The sequence below is a fragment of the Fringilla coelebs genome (genome assembly GCF_963513975.1).
Source record: "Fringilla coelebs genome assembly, contig: SCAFFOLD_49, whole genome shotgun sequence".
NCBI lineage: Eukaryota > Metazoa > Chordata > Aves > Passeriformes > Fringillidae > Fringilla > Fringilla coelebs.
In genome coordinates, this window is record NW_028167265.1 from 1,022,780 (window position 1) to 1,039,167 (window position 16,388).

At 53.5% G+C, this 16,388-nt stretch overlaps 2 protein-coding genes across 2 annotated transcripts in view; one reads left to right on the plus strand and one right to left on the minus strand.

Annotated features, from left to right (window-relative positions):
• Nucleotides 1-16,388, plus strand: part of LOC311166077 (low affinity immunoglobulin gamma Fc region receptor II-like) — a gene marked incomplete at its 3' end in the record, with an annotated part of 109,411 nt that overhangs the window by 11,959 nt on the left and 81,064 nt on the right. The window lies entirely within an intron of this gene.
• On the minus strand, nucleotides 11,679-12,611 carry LOC311166075 (olfactory receptor 14J1-like; the record flags this gene model as incomplete). Its single annotated transcript, XM_084227553.1, has 1 exon — nucleotides 11,679-12,611. One exon carries the CDS (start codon nucleotides 12,609-12,611, stop codon nucleotides 11,679-11,681), a length of 933 nt encoding a protein of 310 aa, XP_084083679.1.

A 16,388-nucleotide genomic window follows, 5' to 3' on the forward strand; every position in this document is an offset into this window, starting at 1 on the left:
AGTCCAGCCAAAGGCAACTCCATCAGCTCCTCCCACCTAAAATTCTTCTCAACTTCTCTCGTGGCCCATTTCCTCTTATCTCATCTATGTCTCTCTTCTCATTCAACTCCAGGAGGAATCAGCATTTGTAAGGTTCCCATTATCCAAAAAAGGGTTAAAAGTCTCAGGCTCTGCCTCTGCAGAACTCCCACAGCTGCCCTGCCAGGCCCCTTCTCACCACCCCCCCACCCTTCTCAGCTGGCCGTGCTATCAAATCTCAAGGTGGCACAGGCACAGACACCAGCTCACTCGCTCTCTCTCTCTCTCTCTCCAGGGGAGGAGGAGGGCTACCCGATGTCTCTCTGGCTTCCTCCATCCTTCCATCTTTCAGGGCCTTCTCCTCCCTTCTATGTCCAGGCCCCCCTGGCCTACCTCACCCAGGCCTCGTGGCTTCCCCTCCCCTGCCCAGCTCGGAGCCGAGCAGGGGAGGTCTGAGCTCTTTCATGGATGGAACCAAGAGAGTTTTCCCCCAGGAGTTCTCAGCTTTTAAGCCCCTGTGTTCTCAGAGGCGTATCCATGTCCTCAGTGGCCACACCAGGTGCCAATATTCAAATCTGAGCACCTATTGGTTTGACCACAGCATCCCAAAAAAACCTACTTCCTCTAAAACCAGGACAGTGCCCTGCCGGTGTTTAGATTTTCTGAGTCCCTCAGCTGTGAGTTGGGTTCCCATGCTGTCCTGCCTGGTGCTTGCAGGATGTGCTGGAACAAAGAGCTTGGGCCCTTTCTGAAAATGACCACAAATGAGTTCATTGTCATTTACTGGGCTCAGAGTAGAAGGGATGAAATTCAGGTTTGATCTAGAAAATACTTCTTCCCTGTGAGGGTGGTGAGGTCCTGGCACAGGTTGCTCAGAGAAGCATAGTAAAGAAAGTTTTGGAATTCTTCATTTCTGTCCCATTCCTATTCCATAAGTTCAGGTTTGGTTTTCAGAGTGCCACCTTCTCAGCTGGTTGCCATTTGTGTCCTGCTTTCTCTCCTGCCTTCCTTTGGCTGCTCCTGTTCCCTTCCAATGTCTCTCTTTGCCTGTGGCAGCTCCCAGCCAAAGACCCTCCCCTGATATTTTTTTTTTTTCCCTTCCCAATCCAGGTGCTAAAACAGCCCTGGATGAAGTTATGAAGGCTGGCAGTGGAATGTCTTTGTAAGATCTTGCTCCACTTGTGTCTTGGCTCCTTCAGAATTTTGCCTTGAAGGGCAGGAACATCTTTTCCTTGCTGGAAGCTGGAATTCCAGCTGGTTGCAGTGTGTGCCAGAGACCTCAGAGGGCAATTCCTGAGGCTGCCAGGGTGCTGCTCCTGCCGTGCCTGCCAAGGGAGCTGTGCAGGGCCAGGGTCAAGTTCCAGCAGCTGGGTGGGCTCCCTGGGCAGACAGCAAAGGTGGCTTTGCTGCACATTCTGCAGCTGGAAGCAGAGGGAAGGAGGGAAGGGAGTCCCTGACAGAATCCTGGAATGCGTGTGGCTGGATGGAACCTGCCCATGGTTCTATCCAGAGTTAAGGTGCCATGAGGGAGAGGTGCCTCTGCCCTAGTGAAGGCACAAATGAAACCATAGGAGAACAAAACAGGTTTTTGTGAGACTGGATTTTATTGAACAAGAAATGGGAGCTAGGGAGATAGAAGTACGAAAAAGGTCTTGGAGAGAGAGAGAGAGAGCTCAGAGGACGATCAGTTGGAAGTAGATACTTTTTAAGGTCCTTTCCTGCATTCTGGGATTCTAGAAGACGTGTAGATGTGCCTTTTGATTTAATATTCTACTTATTATTATTATTTCTTCTTCTTCCCCTTCTTTTTCTTCTTAATTGCTACTACTGTTCTTTCTTTGTCTTTAAATTCTTCTTATTCTTGCTCTAATTAACCTTATTCCCTTGTTACGCTTCCTTACTATGTCATTCTTATTTTTTTAATATTCTTATATTAATTACTAGTTTTTTATCTTCCTCTTCATCTTCTTATTCCTATTCTCATTCTTATTATTCTTACTAAATTTACTACTACTATTTCTTCTTCTTCATCTTCCTATTCCTATGATTAATTATTATTTTAAAAATATTTTTATGTTAGTATTTTTAGGTTTTTTTGGTTTTTTTTAACTACTACTATTTCTTAAATTCAACTTTAATTTGTTTTTGAAGAATGGTATGAGTCAAAGTCCTGCAGTCACATCCACAGAGCAACACCTCCTGTCTGTGCCCATTCTTCAGGGATATAATCCCAAAGGACCAGTGTGGAATCCTTTCAAGATGAGAGGAAATGGCCTTTGATGGCCCCAGGGGAGGTTCAGATTCAATATCAGGAGGAATTTTTCTCTGACAGAGGGGTGAGGCATTGGAAGAAGTTGCCCAGGGAGGTGGTGGAGTGGCTGTCTCTGAGGCGTTGAGGATTTGTGCGGATGTGGCCCTTGGGGATGTGGTTTTGCGGTGCTAATGGTGCTGCCAGGGTGCTGGTGGCGCTGGGTGACCGTCAGGGTCTCTTCCCACCTTGATGACTCTGGCATTCAGTGCTGAGCGCTGTGGCACCAATTGTGTCCCGTGCGTGCTGTTTAGGGCTGGCCACAGCAGTGACTGCGGCTGCTGGGGAGATGCTCCAGGGCAGCCGGGGCAGCTGAGGCTGCGGGGCCGTGTCCAGGCCGAGGCCGCCCGTGTGGCTGCCTGGGGCCCCGCGCAGGGAGCCAGCCGCCATCGACCGGCCCGGGCTGGGCAGGCGCCATCGGCGCTGCTGCTGCAGCTGCCGCGCCAGGCAGGGCCAGCAGAGCCGCGCCCGCAGCGCCCGCAGCGCCCGCCCGAGGCGGCCGGGCCGTTTGCTCGGGGCAGCCGGCTGCTGCCCGCGGGCCTGCGCTCCCAGCTGGCGAGCTGAGGCGCCGCCAGGGCTCTGCAGGTCAGGCCCCGGGCTCTGTGGCCCTGCCTCGGGCCCCTGCTGGCCCACGGAGGCTTGGCTGTACAGGGAGGGAGGCGAGGCACAGAGTGACTCCGGGGCCTGCCCCTCAACCCAGGCCTCCTGAGGGACGGGCAGTGGCAGCCCATCTGCCGCCAGATCTGTCAGCCTTTGGGCCCTGCCTTCTCCTTCCTACAGCTCGAGGATGCTGACTTCATCCCAGTCATCATCCTCCTCCTCCTCCCACAGCAAGGGAGCGGGCCTGGAGCTGAAGATGCTTCTACGTTTTCAGCAGTCCTGTGGGAGGTCTGTGCTGCTGCTGTCTTCCCCCGTGGAAACGTCTTGGAGTGCTCTGAGCTCTGGCTCACTGCAGTCTTCCCAGTTGGAGAGGTCTTGGGAGCTGCTGAACTCTCCATGGGACAGCTCTGGCTCTGCCTCCCCTTGGCACTCTTAGGAAAGCTCAGTCCGGCTGTAGCATTCCCAGTCTTCATCATTGCCAGCTGAGGTCCCCTCCTCACCCTCCTTCTCTGCCAGCACTGACCCCGGCTCTGCCTCTTCCAGCTGCTCCCTGGGGGTTTGGGCTCCCAGTGGGCTGGGTGAGGGGCTGGGGGGCAGCAGGGGCTGTATGGAGCAGGGACTGGGCTCTGTGTCCCTGCTGATGGCACCTCCTCCCTGGGGCAGGAGAATGTGCCTGCTTCTCCCGGCTGTTCACACTTCCTTCCCCTCTCTGGGTCAGCTTTGGGTCAGTCACCTCCTTTTCCATTTGGGGCAGCTCCTGGACTGTTGCCCTTTGTTGCCACTGGTAGCAGGGCTATTGCTGTGCCCCATCTCCCCACAGCACCCTCACAGCCGCCTTCCACTGGTGCAACCCATGGGCACTCCTTGCTCTGTGTGGGGACGCTTCCTTTGCTGTCATTGATTGCAGCAACTGGTAGAATTCAGAGCTTGGTGCCTCTTCCCTCAGGTGAAGCTCTCGGGCCCATCCTCCAGTGGTGGATGGAGCTGGAGCAGCGCATGAAACTCTTCCCGCGCTCGGGGCACTCGCAGGGCTTTCGTTACCAGTGGCTCTGTTGGTGTTGGGTCAAGTGAGAACTGCTGGAGAAGCTCTTCCCACATTCCCTATGCTCGTAGGGGCCCTCCCCAGTGTGGATCCTCAGGCGGCAGATCAGACTGGAGCTCTGGCTGAAGCTCATCCCACATTCCTGACACTTGTGGGGCCTCTCCCCAGTGTGGTTATGCCAGTGAGTGATAAGGTTGGAATTGTGCTTGAAGCCCTTCCTGCAGTCAGGGCAGTGGAAGGGCCTCTCCTCTGTGTGAATCCACTGGTGCTTGAGGAGAGTAGAGCTGGTCTAAAACCTCTTTACACAAGGGGACACTGGTAGGGCCTCTCCCCAGTGTGGCTGCATAGGTGGATGACGAGGTGGGAGCTGCAACTCAAACCCTTCCCACACTCCCCACACTCGTAGGGCCATTCCCTGGTGTGGATCAGGTGGTGCTTGATCAGGTGGGAGCTCCACCTGAAGCTCTTCCCATATTCTTCATAATTGTGGGGCTTCCCCCCATCATGGAGCTGCTCATGCAGCACCAGCTCTGAGCTCTGGCTGCATCTCCGGCCACCTTCCCGGCCCAGGCTGGCTCTTTCCCCCTCACATCCCCACCATCTGCGTTTGCAGCCCCTCCTCGTGCGGGATCTCCGGGGCTTTTCCTCCCCGTTGGGTTCCTGCACCGTGGAGCCGCTCAAAACGGCCTCTTCCACCAGGTTCTGCCGCGGGGATTTGTCCTCCCTGCTCTCCATGCTCAGCTCCTGCTCTGGGGGAGGAAGGACAAGGACAGGATGGGATTTGCCTCCATGCCACAGGCAAGGGGAAGGAGATCCCCCCAGGGCTGTCCTGCAGCCGGGGGTCATGCTGGGCTGGGAGATGGAGCAGCACAGAGGGGAAAGGGGCACTGACTTCCTCCTCACATGCCTCAGTGTCCTGGGCCACTGTCTCGTTTTGAAAAGACAGTTGTCTGCTAATGAAGCAGGAGCCTCTCTTGGAATGGAAGATGTAAACCCCCTCCTTACGAATTATTATAATTTTGAAATTAAGGGCCTCTCAGGCAAAGATATGGGAATAGAAAGAACAGGTCTTTACTAGGAAAATTAAAATGCAAATGCAACAGTACAAAAAAGGCTTCTCTGACAGAGTCAGAGAATACAATCTGACACCCTGTGGGTCAGGGTGTTGGAGGCAGTCCCAGTCAATAGTGGCTGCAGCCCTCCTGCAGTGACAGGTGTGGTTCTGTTGGAGCAGTGATCCTGGAGAAGGGTATAGTTTTTCTCTGAAGGTCCAGTGGTGCTGTAGATGGGCCTGGTCTTCCTCTGGGAATCCAGTGGGAAAAGGCTGCTGTGGTCTTCCAAACCTCAGATTCTATCCGGGTAGGAATGTTTGGCTCCTCCCTTTGGATGGAGCTTTTCCCACTGGGATGATGTCATATTATCAGCCATGCAGTGACACTAAATGGTCCATTTATAGCAAATATTTCCCTGAGGGAGAACTGGTTTGTGGAAGAGATAAAGAAAAAACTGCCCAATTAACAGAAGATACCTGCCCCACCTCTAACAGGTAGGAATAGAATCCTCACACCCATTTCCAACCTAAGACAGGCCTGTTGCGTCACAAGAGTCTCCATGATTCCATAAGGCCCTGCAGTGTCACAACAGACCACTGGTTTCCCTGAGCCCCTCAGTGTCACTGTGGTCCCCTTGGCTCAACAAGGCTCTGAAGTGCCACAAAGGCCCTTTGGTTTCACAAGGCCTCAAAGTGTAAAAATTGCTTCCATGGTTTCATGAGGCCCTGCTGTTTCACAATGGTCCTTTGGTTCCATGATGCCCCAGAGTGTCACAATGGTATCCTTGGTTTCATTGGACCCTTCATCCCATGGAGACCCACAGTGTTCACTGTAGTCCCCTTGGTTCCATGAGGCCCTGCCATGCTATAACGGCCCCTGGGTTCCCATGGGTCCCAAAGTGTCAGAAGAGTCTCCATTGTTCCATGAAGCCCCCAAAGTCACTGTGCTCCCCTTGGTTCCACAAGGCCCCACAGGGGAACAATGGACTCTTGGCTCCATGAGGTTCCTCAGTCACAATGGTCTCCTTGGATCCGCAGTGTCACCATGGTCACCTTGGTTCCATGAGGTTCTGCAGTACAACACGGTCACCTTGGTTCCCTGAGGCTCTGCAGTGTCACCATGGTCCCTTTGTTCCATGAGGTTCCGCAGTAGAACACAGTCACTTTTGTTCCATGAGGATCTATAGTGTTACCATGGTCCCTTTGTTCCATGAGGTTCCGCAGTGTCACCATGGTCCCTTTGTTCCATGAGGTTCTGCAGTAGAACACAGTCACTTTTGTTCCATGAGGTTCTATAGTGTTACCATGGTCCCTTTGTTCCATGAGGTTCTGCAGTAGAACACAGTCACTTTTGTTCCATGAGGTTCTATAGTGTTACCATGGTCCCTTTGTTCCATGAGGTTCCGCAGTGTCACCATGGTCCCTTGGTTCCCTGAGGTTCTGCAGTGTCACTGTGGTTCCTTTGTTCCACGAGGTTCCATAGTAGAACACGGTCACCTTGGTTCTGTGACGTTCCGCAGTGCCACAATGGACCCTTGGTTCCACGAGGCCTTGCTGTGTCACAATGGCCCCTTGGTTCCAAGAGGTTTCTCAGGGTCAATATGATCTCCTTGGATCCGCAGTGTCACAATGGGCCATTGGTTCAGTGTGGCCCAATGTGCCAAAATGGATTTTGGTTCCAGGGCGTTCTGCAGTGTCACAATGGACCCTTTGGGCCAGGAATGGGCACAGTGTCACAGCTGACTCCTTGGTTCTGTGAGGCCCTGCCATCACCAAATCTCCAGAATATCAGAATAAGACTCCTTAACACTAATTTGCTATTTAAGAGGGGATCATTTATTCAGGCCTGAGGTCTATTGAGGGATAACTCCTAACCTTATGTGGACATGTAATTCTACCACTGCGTTGCTTATATAGAGTTGCTAAATGTCTATAACAATTTACACATTACCATAAAAGCCACCCCAAGTTCCCATTTTCAGTCCTCCTTTTTTCTATCACTGCATTCTTGAGCCAGATGTCTTCTTCTCTTCCAACCATCCTTCCTGGGAAAGCAGCCCCTGCATGCCTTGGTCCTGTGCTAAAAGTGCACAGGCAGGGTAAAAATGGAATTAACCCTTTTGGTATCGAGGCCAAGTCTTTGTGTGGGCAGGCAGAGGCAGGCAGGAGGCAGAGCTGTCAGCAAAGGAAGGGGCCAGCCAGGTGGGGCAGCCAGGGCATGAAGACAGCCTGCAGGGACAGAGGCCGGGACAGGGACACCGCAGGACAGGCTGGGCTGCACAGGGCACAGGGATGGGCAGCAGCTGCAAGGCCCTGACAGAGCCAACTCCTGCAGCACTTTGGCCATGGCTGCTGGCCCTGGACCTGAAGCCAAGAGGGCACAAGTGACCCTTGCAGGCCTGGGGCCTCATTGCCTCCTTGTCCCTGCTCAGCAGCCTGGCAGGGGCCACCCCATGGTCCTGCCCTTGCCATTGCCCATCCCCACATCCCAGTGCCCATCCAGGGAAGAGCCCTGAGCAAGGAGGGAGGGACAGGATCTGCCTGGCCAGGGGCTGGGGCTCAGGCCTTGGCCCTTTGCATTCCTGAAACACATCCCCACCATTTCCCTCATCCAACCCCTGGCACTCAGAGCAGCTGAGGAATGGAGTCACATCCAGGGCTGTCCCCAGGGCTCAGGACTGGGGCCAGGTCAGTTCAATCTCTTTATTGCTGATCTGGACGAGGCCCATGAGGGCACCCTCAGTCAGTTCCTGGGTGAGCCCAAGCTGGGTGGGAGTGTGGCTGTGCTGGAGGGCAGGAAGCTCTGCAGAGGGATCTGGACAGGCTGGAGCCATGGGCCCAGGACAATGGGATGAGGTTCAGCAAGGCCAAGGGCTGGCTCCTGCCCTGGGCTCACAACCACCCCAAATCCCTGACTGCCCTGTTTCCTTCATCCCTGCACTGCCAGGGACTTTCTGGGACAAGGGAGCTCTGCTCTGGGGATGGAGGGAGGTCCAAGTGCCTCCACTGGAGTGGGAACCACAACTCATCAGGTTTGTGTCCTTTGGGGGTCAGGAACTGGTGGGACTCAGAGGCACAGAAAGTTTCTCTTCATGGCCAACAGACCATGGTTGAACAGGACACAATTTAATAACAATCATGCTCTGCTCTGAGCCATGTGCAACATCCCAGCAGCGTCTGATGAATGCACCATCCACAGGTGATTTCCATACTAAAATTAATTATAGACAAACATGGTTCTGTGATAGATATGAACACAATTAAATTCTTGTATCAGGATGCTCATCCCGGAGTGGGGGCAAAACAGCTCAAACAATTCCTGATTTGCAAAGCTGTCAGTGGTGGATGGAGAAGGGAGGTCAGGCTGCTTTTGGTGTTGAGGAAATGCTGAAACCAGCCTGACTCATTTCATCTCCTCCTGTCCTGGCTGCTCTCCCCTCTTTCCCCTTCCACCCATTGGCTTTTGTCTCCCACCAGGCCCCCCCAGTGAAGAGCCTGGCTCTGTGTTCTCCATCCCCTCCTTGCTGGCACTGCCAGGCTGGGATGAGGAGCCCCTCAGCCTTCCCTGCTGTGGGCTGGACAAGCCCAGCTCCCTCCGCCTCTGCTCACAGCCCAAGGGCTCCAGCCCCACCTTGCAGGCCCTTCCCAGACCCTGCTCAAGCTGCCAGACATCTTTCCTGCCCTGTGGAACCCAACCCAGGCCACAGTGACCTTGAGAATCCACGTCCTTGGTGTCCTGGTCACACAGCCCAGCCCTTTGTCCCCGTGTCAGGCTGTGGGGTGGATCCTGTGGAACATCCTTTGGTGGAAGCTGTGGCTCCAGGTGGGCCGGGGGAATCCCGGGGGACAGGGACCTTACTGGGCATGGACAGCCTTGGACTTGTGGGGAGAAACTGTGAGGGGGATTTGGGGTGGAGTGACCAACGCAGTGACCTCACACAGCCCTGCTGGGATGTCAAAGCCTGCTCTGTGATGTCACAGCCAATTCTCTAATGTCACAGAGCTGGTCTGATGTCACAGAAGAGACTGTGATGTCATCGTCTGCACTGTGATGTCAGACCTCTGCACTGTGATGTCACAGCTTGCTCTGTGATGTCACAGAAGCAGTCTATGATGCCATGGCTGCTCGATGACCTCACATAACCCACTCTGTGATGTCATAGCCCAGTCTGTGACCTCATGTTACCCGATGATCCATTGTCTCCACCAGGTGAGTTCACACCTGGAGCTTGTTCTCCAAACCCCAGGCCTATGGAAACCACACACTGCTCATTGTGTGAGAAGGGGAACTGGAAGTTCTTCAGCCTCAGTGTCCTGCCAGCTCAGCCAGGCCCACTGGAACACTGGGGTCCACGACCACCAGGGACCAGCAGTGAGACCCCCAGGACAGAAGGGCATGGGTAAAGGGGAGGGGAAATATGTTAATGATTTTGGGGAAATGATTATCACATGTGTGAAAAAGAATAGAAAATCACCAACTTTGCAGATGACACCACGCTGGGTGTGAGTGTGGATCTGCTGGAGGGTAGGAGGGCTCTGCACAGGGCCCTGGACAGCCTGGATCCAGGCCCAAATCCAACAAGGTGAGGTTTAACAAGTCCAAGTGCTGGATCCTGCACTTTGGCCACAACAACCCCTGCAGCACTACAGGCTGGGGACAGAGTGGCTGGACAGCGGCCAGGCAGAAAGGGACCTGCAGGCACTGATGGACAGCAGGCTGGACATGAGGCAGCAGTGTGCCCAGGCAGCCAAGAAGGCCAATGGCTCCTGGCCTGAATGAGGAATGGTGTGGCCAGCAGGAGCAGGGCACTGATTCTTCCCCTGTGCTCAGCACTGGTTGGGCAGCACCTCGAGAGCTGTGTCCAGTTCTGGGCCCCCAATTTAGGAAGGACATGGAGGGGCTGGAGCGTGTCCAGAGAAGGGCAGCAAGGCTGGGGAGGGGTCTGGAGCACAAGTCCTGTTCAGAGTGGCTGAGGGAGCTGGGGTTGTTTATCCTGGAGAAGAGGAGTCTCAGGGGGGACAAGGCAGTGTCAGGGAACAGGTTGGACTTGATGATCTCCAATGCCTTTTCCAACCTTGCTGATTCTGCGGTTCTCTGAAACTATCCTTGGAGCAGTTGCAGGATGAGCCCTGGGCCTCCTCTTGAGAAACTCCAGCAGCCCAGGTCCCTCAGCTTCTCCTGCCAGCCCCAAACCCCATCCTGTCAGTGCTGCAGAGCCTCTGCAGCTCCTCCTCATTGCCCAGAACAGGGAGCCCCAGAGGCAGACACAGCAGCCCAGATGTGCCCCCCTGGCCTGCAGTGCCTCTGGGAGGAGGCACTGCAGGAGCCTGCAGACAATTCCTGCAGCACTTGTAGGATGATCCTGCTGCCCAAGGGACGTTCCCATGGTGCCAAGTCAGGAACTGCAATGGGGAGTGGGGCTAGAGAGGAAAGGGCAAACAGGGATGGGCTGTTTGCAGGGGAGGGAACAGGGGTGGGCAATAGGAGGAAATCTGTATCAGGAAGAGTAAGGAAAGCAAAGGTGAAGCAAAGGAAATGCTCAGGGCAGTTTGGGGGTGGCTGCCAGGCAGCTCTGGCTCTGAGCAGCAGCGTCTGCAGTGGGACAGGAAACTCCCAGCTGATGGGAACAAACTTTCTGGCTGACTGCAGAGGCCAGGACAAAGCTGAGTGGTTTCCCTGCTGTCCCCCAGCCCTGCCTGGCTCCAGGGGCTGATGGCATTTGTGCTCCCTCAGGTTCATGTGCCCACACCAACAGCCTGGGGGTGCTCCCCCTGCTCTGTGCAATGCAAACAGGGGCTCCTGAGCCAGTGCTGCCGTGTCTGTGCCTGCAAGAATGGGGCACCTGTGTGAACTGGGGGAGAGGCCAGGGCTGCAGAGGGGGGATGTTGTTGGCAATTCCATGAGGACGCTCTGGGACACTGCCCTGGGCTGTCCAACACACTGGGGATGGATCAGCCCCTGCTCGGCTGCTCCTTCCTGTCTGCCCCAGGGCCCTTGCAGAGCCATGCTGTTTGCCCCCAGCCTGCCCACGGCCACCCTGGGGCTGCTCACGGGGCTTTTCTGTGCTGAGCATTGATGTGGGCGTGTTCTTGAGAGAGCCTGGGCAAGGGGCCTGGAGCCCCCAGGGCACCGCCTGAGGTGTCAGCACTGACCCAGCAGTGCCCATGGCCTGTCCCTGCTGCAGCCCCAGCACTGCCACCCCAGGACTGTGCCCGGCCCTGAGAGCACTCAGGCCCTCCAGCAACACCAGGGCCACCAGGGCAGCGGGGCAGGGCCACGGGAGCTGCACTGGCAACACCAAGTGCTGCTGCTCCAGGGCACAGCTGCTGTGCCAGCACTGATCTGCCCCCAGCTCTGCACACAGACATTGCTGCTGCAGCTCCAGAGAAGACAACAAAAGGGGCATTTCTGGAGAAGTCTTTGCTGGGAGATCCTTTAGTTCATTTAAAGCCACCGACAGCGCAGGCCCTCATTGACACAGTCTGTGGCCACAGGGAACGTGGAGAGAAATAAAATGAGAAATGGCACAGACAATGACATTTCTTTGTGGACAATATTATCAAAGTAAAACACATAAAAAGAACCTCCAAAATGAAACCAGCAAGAAGTATCAAAGATGACTTTTATTACATGTGATTTTCAGAAATTGGCCAGCAGTTTAATGTTTCCAAAACCATCCAGTCATCAGTGTCCACATTGCAGCCTTGAGCTCCTGGTTCCTCAGGCTGTAGATGAGGGGGTTCAGGGCTGGAGGCACCACCGAGTACAGAACTGACAGGGCCAGATCCAGGGATGGGGAAGAGATGGAGGAGGGCTTCAGGTAGTAAAATATACCAGTGCTGACAAAGAGGGAGAGCACAGCCAGGTGAGGGAGGCAGGTGGAAAAGGCTTTGTGCCGTCCCTGCTCAGAGGGGATCCTCAGCACGGCCCTGAAGATCTGCACATAGGAGAAAACAATGAACACAAAACAAACAAAACCTAAACAGGAGCTAAGTGTAATGAGCCCTAGTTTCCTGAGGTTGGAGTGAGAGCAGGAGAGCTTGAGGATTGGTGGGACTTCACAGAAGAACTGTCCCAGGGCATTGCCCTGGCACAGGGGCAGGGTAAATGTATTGGCTGTGTGCAGCAGAGCATTGAGAAAGCCACTGGCCCAGGTAGCTGCTGCCATGTGGGCACAAGCTCTGCTGTCCAGGAGGGTCTCGTAGTGCAGGGGTTTGCAGATGGACACGTAGCGGTCGTAGCACATGACGGTGAGAAAGGAAAACTCTGCTGAGATTAAGAACATAAAGAAAAAGAGCTGTGCAGCACATCCTGAGTAGGAGATGGTCCTGGTGTCCCAGAGGGAATTGTGCATGGCTTTGGGGACAGTGGTGCAGATGGAGCCCAGGTCACTGAGGGCCAGGTTGAGCAGGAAGAAAAACATGGGTGTGTGCAGCTGGTGGCCGCAGGCTACAGCACTGATGATGAGGCCGTTGCCCAGGAGGGCAGCCACGGAGATGCCCAGCAAGAGGCAGAAGTGCAGGAGCTGCAGCTGCCGCGTGTCTGACAAGGCCAGCAGGAGGAAGTGGCTGATGGAGCTGCTGTTGGACATTTGCTGGGGCTGGGCATTGGGTTCTGCCATGGAGAAAAATTCACTGAAGAGTTAGAGGGCATACCTGTAACCAAAATCAAAGCCATTTCCCACACACCCTCCCCCAGAAGACACAGATACAGTCTTTAGTGGTTTTGAATTCTGGGGTTTTCTTTTTAAGCTCCCCCCATATCTCTCTTGGTATTCTTCAATATCAGAAACCCTCAGCATTTCTGCTACACTCAGGGACAACAGAGAAAGTTTTGTGAGGCAAAGTGATGAGTGGAGAGTGAGGAGAGATGGTTTGTCATTCCAATCTGTTCAGAGTTTCTCTGGAATTTAACCTTTCTCAGGGGGAGGGTGATCACCTTCCCCGGCTTCCCCTAAAATGTCACCAGGTACTGCTGAGAGCAGATGGATCCACCCCAGCCCAGCTCCACATTTGTAGCCAAGGACTCACGTTGCTCATTTCACCAACCCAGCAGCATTTTCAGTGTCAGAACACCTCTGCCTTTCCCCATCAATCTTATAACTCAGAGATGCTCTAGGACATGTTTGCATCCTGGATTGAAGCTCCCAGCTTGGACTGAAATCTCAGAGGGACTTCCAAGTGTCCTTATGGTGGCATTGGATTCAGGGAGATGCAGCTCCTTCCCTGGCTGCACTGACAGCACTGCCCAGAGACAGGCACTGGGGACAGCGTCACCCTGAGCCAGCTGTGCCCCCTGCCAGAGCCCCCAGGGCCAGGCAGCTGCTCCCAGCCCTGTGCTCTGCAGGGGGAACTGGGCCCAGGGCTGCAGAGCTGCCCCATGGCTCTGCTGCAGCTCTGCCTGCACAGGAGGGGCTGCATGCCTTGGAGCCCCAGCCCTGAGGGCAGAGGCTTGGCTTGGGGGCACAGGAGGGAGGGGGCTTGTTCAGAGGGAGGGGCTGCACTGAAAGGATCCTGTGGGCATCTCTAAAATCTCCCTGCCACAGCATTTCTGGGTTTGTTTTCTCTCATTGCCTCATCTTCTCTCTGCTTCCTGAAAATTTTCCTTCTACAGGTGTTTCCCTGTGCCTGATCTCTCCCTGCCAGCACTCACAGACCCCAAATCTCTGTGCACCCTCCTTGGCCCTACAGAACCCTGCCTGTTTGCAGGGCACTGGCTGGGGCAGGTTCAGTTTGCAGCTTGAACAAAGGACAGCTCAGACTGAGCCTGAGGGGTCCAGCAAAGGGGATGCTGCTGCTGTCCATGGGCAGAGTGGCTGAAAGGACATTAGGGATCTCCTGTGAACCTATTGATCACTGGAAGTAACAGTTTGGATATATCAGGCACTTGACAAAATTCATAACATCTTTAATATTTATCCCCTCTCCCTGCCATTCTCCAATAGTAGGAAACTGAATACAAAGTCTTTGGAAATTCCCTCCTTTTTATCAAAATCCTTGTCTTGGAAATGTTCTCTGACTGGTCAGAAACCCTCACCATGCCAGAGCTTCATGAGCATTTCACCTCCCCTGCACCAGAAATATTCAGAGTTGTACTCACAGAGTCTGCAGGCATTGGGATGTTGCAGCTTTAGGAGATGGCTCCAGGAGCTGCAGGTGCATTGTCCTGCAGCCAGAGGTTCCTGTGCCCAGGGCTGGCAGCGATTGTGCCCCAGGCACTTCTCAGCACCTTCCCAGCCCTGACTGATTGAAGCTCTCTGTGCCTCTGTGCTGTGTCCGGGGTGGCTGCAGGCAGTGCCCCAGCCCTGCTGGGCTGTGCACAGGAGCTGCTCCTGGCCAGAGCTGTCTCTCCCCAGAGCTGCCCTTGCCAGGAGCTGCCTCTGGGCCGGAAGCCCAGCCCAGCTCAGCAGCACAGACACAGCACAAGGACTTTAATCACCCTCTGGGCCTTTGTTCTGAGGCCCTGAACATCAGTCCCTGAGAGGCAGCTGAAGAAACCTCTCAAGAATTCACAGTCAGAACTGAACTCCAAAGTTTCTTTTGCTTTTGATGGGTCCCACTGAGGGACATGACTGAGAAAGTGTCCCCAGGCCCCAAGCAGGGCAGAGAACTTCAGGCAGTGATGGCAGGTGGGGACAAAGAGAAGCCAAGTCTTGGTGCTAGGGGGCACAGCAGGGTCTGTGCCACCAAGGGCTGTGAGGAGACACCTTGTCCTGAGGCTCTGGGGCCTCCTGGCACAGCCCCAGCCAGGCTGGGCACTGTCAGCCCCTTGTCCTGCCCTCAGCATCCCCCCCTAGCCCACATGCCAGTGGCCTCCAGGATCTGCTGGAAGGAGTCCCTGTGGAGCCTTGCTCAGCAATGGCCATGGGGGCTCCTTAATGCTCCCAGGGACTGCAGGGTTTTCAAAGGACTTTGGGTTTGGCTTTTGTCATGGAGTCTCTGAGAGCTTTGTGCAATCATGGCCTCCAATTATCTGCTGTAATTAGTCCCTGGAGAGGCACTGTCAGTAACAACACTCATGGGGGCTCATTAATGCTTCAAGGTACTTGAGTTCTTTTAGGTACTTGGTGTTTCCCTTTTGATACAGACTCTGTGGGAGGTTTGTGCAATCATGGCCCCAATTATCTGCTTTAACCAGTCCCTGGAGAGTTTTGTACTGACACTCAGTAGGGCTCATTAATACTTTGAGATACTCAGGGGTTTTTAAGGTACTTTGGAATTTCCTTCCCACAATGAGTCTCTGAGAGGTTTATGTACAGTCCTGGCCTCCAATTCTGTCCTCCAAGGGTCCATGAGGAGCCTGTGTTGGAGATGGACCTCAGGGGGACCCATGAATGCTTCGAGGCACTTTGGGTGTTTCTTCTGCCTTTGGCTCCTGGAAAGCTTTGTGCAATCTCCTCTCAGGCCCTGAGGTTCCATGAGGATCAAGCAGGTTCTAACAAACCATGGCTCTGCCTTCATTTCCCTCTGCTCTCGTGCAGTTCATCAGGAAGGTTTCTCTAGTGGTTTTGGTTCACCTATTTGAGGTTTCTTGGCCAATGCATCAATTAGTGTGGTGGGTTCAGTGTTGGCTAATTACCAGTGCACTCACTGGAATATACTTGCTCATTTCCTCCTGTGAGATAGGATAAGGAGAAGGCAAAGTAGGCTCAAAACTTTAAAAGGATATAAAGAAAATGTTGTTAACAGTAGCTAAAAGAAAGAGCAATAAGAATCAGAACAAAACTTCCAGAACACTTGTCCTCTCCCTACAACCTTTTCTTTCTTACTGACAGTGTAAGGAGACAAAAACTTAAAAATTTCAGTCAGTTTACCACCTCTACAATATCCTTTCTTCAGTTCACTTAGAGAGAGAAGTTCCTCTTGTTAATTGTTGAATTTGCAGGCAACCCCAACAAGGGAAGAGATGAGAATCTTGACTCCATGCTTCAGAAGGCTGATTTATTATTTTATGATATATATTATATTAAAAGAAAATTATGCTAAAACTATACTAAAAGAATAGAAGTAAGGATTTCATCAGATGGCTAGCAAGGAATAAAATGGAATGATAATAAAATCTTGTGACTGACCAGAGAGTCTGAGACAGCTGAACTGTGATTGGCCATTAATTAAAAACAACCACATGAGACCAATCCCAGATGCCCCTGTTGCATTCCCCAGCAGCAGATAATCATTGTTTACGTTTAGTTTCTGAGGCCTCTCAGCTTCTCAGGAGAAAAAATCCTAATGAAAAGATATTTCATAAAATATGTCTGGTTAATGTTGTGGAGACTTCTCCACAAAAAAACAGTTCTCTCATGGCTTTCAATGTCCACGAATAGCAGCCACCTGGAAAAAATGGCAATTGTGAAGTCCCTCCCATTTTT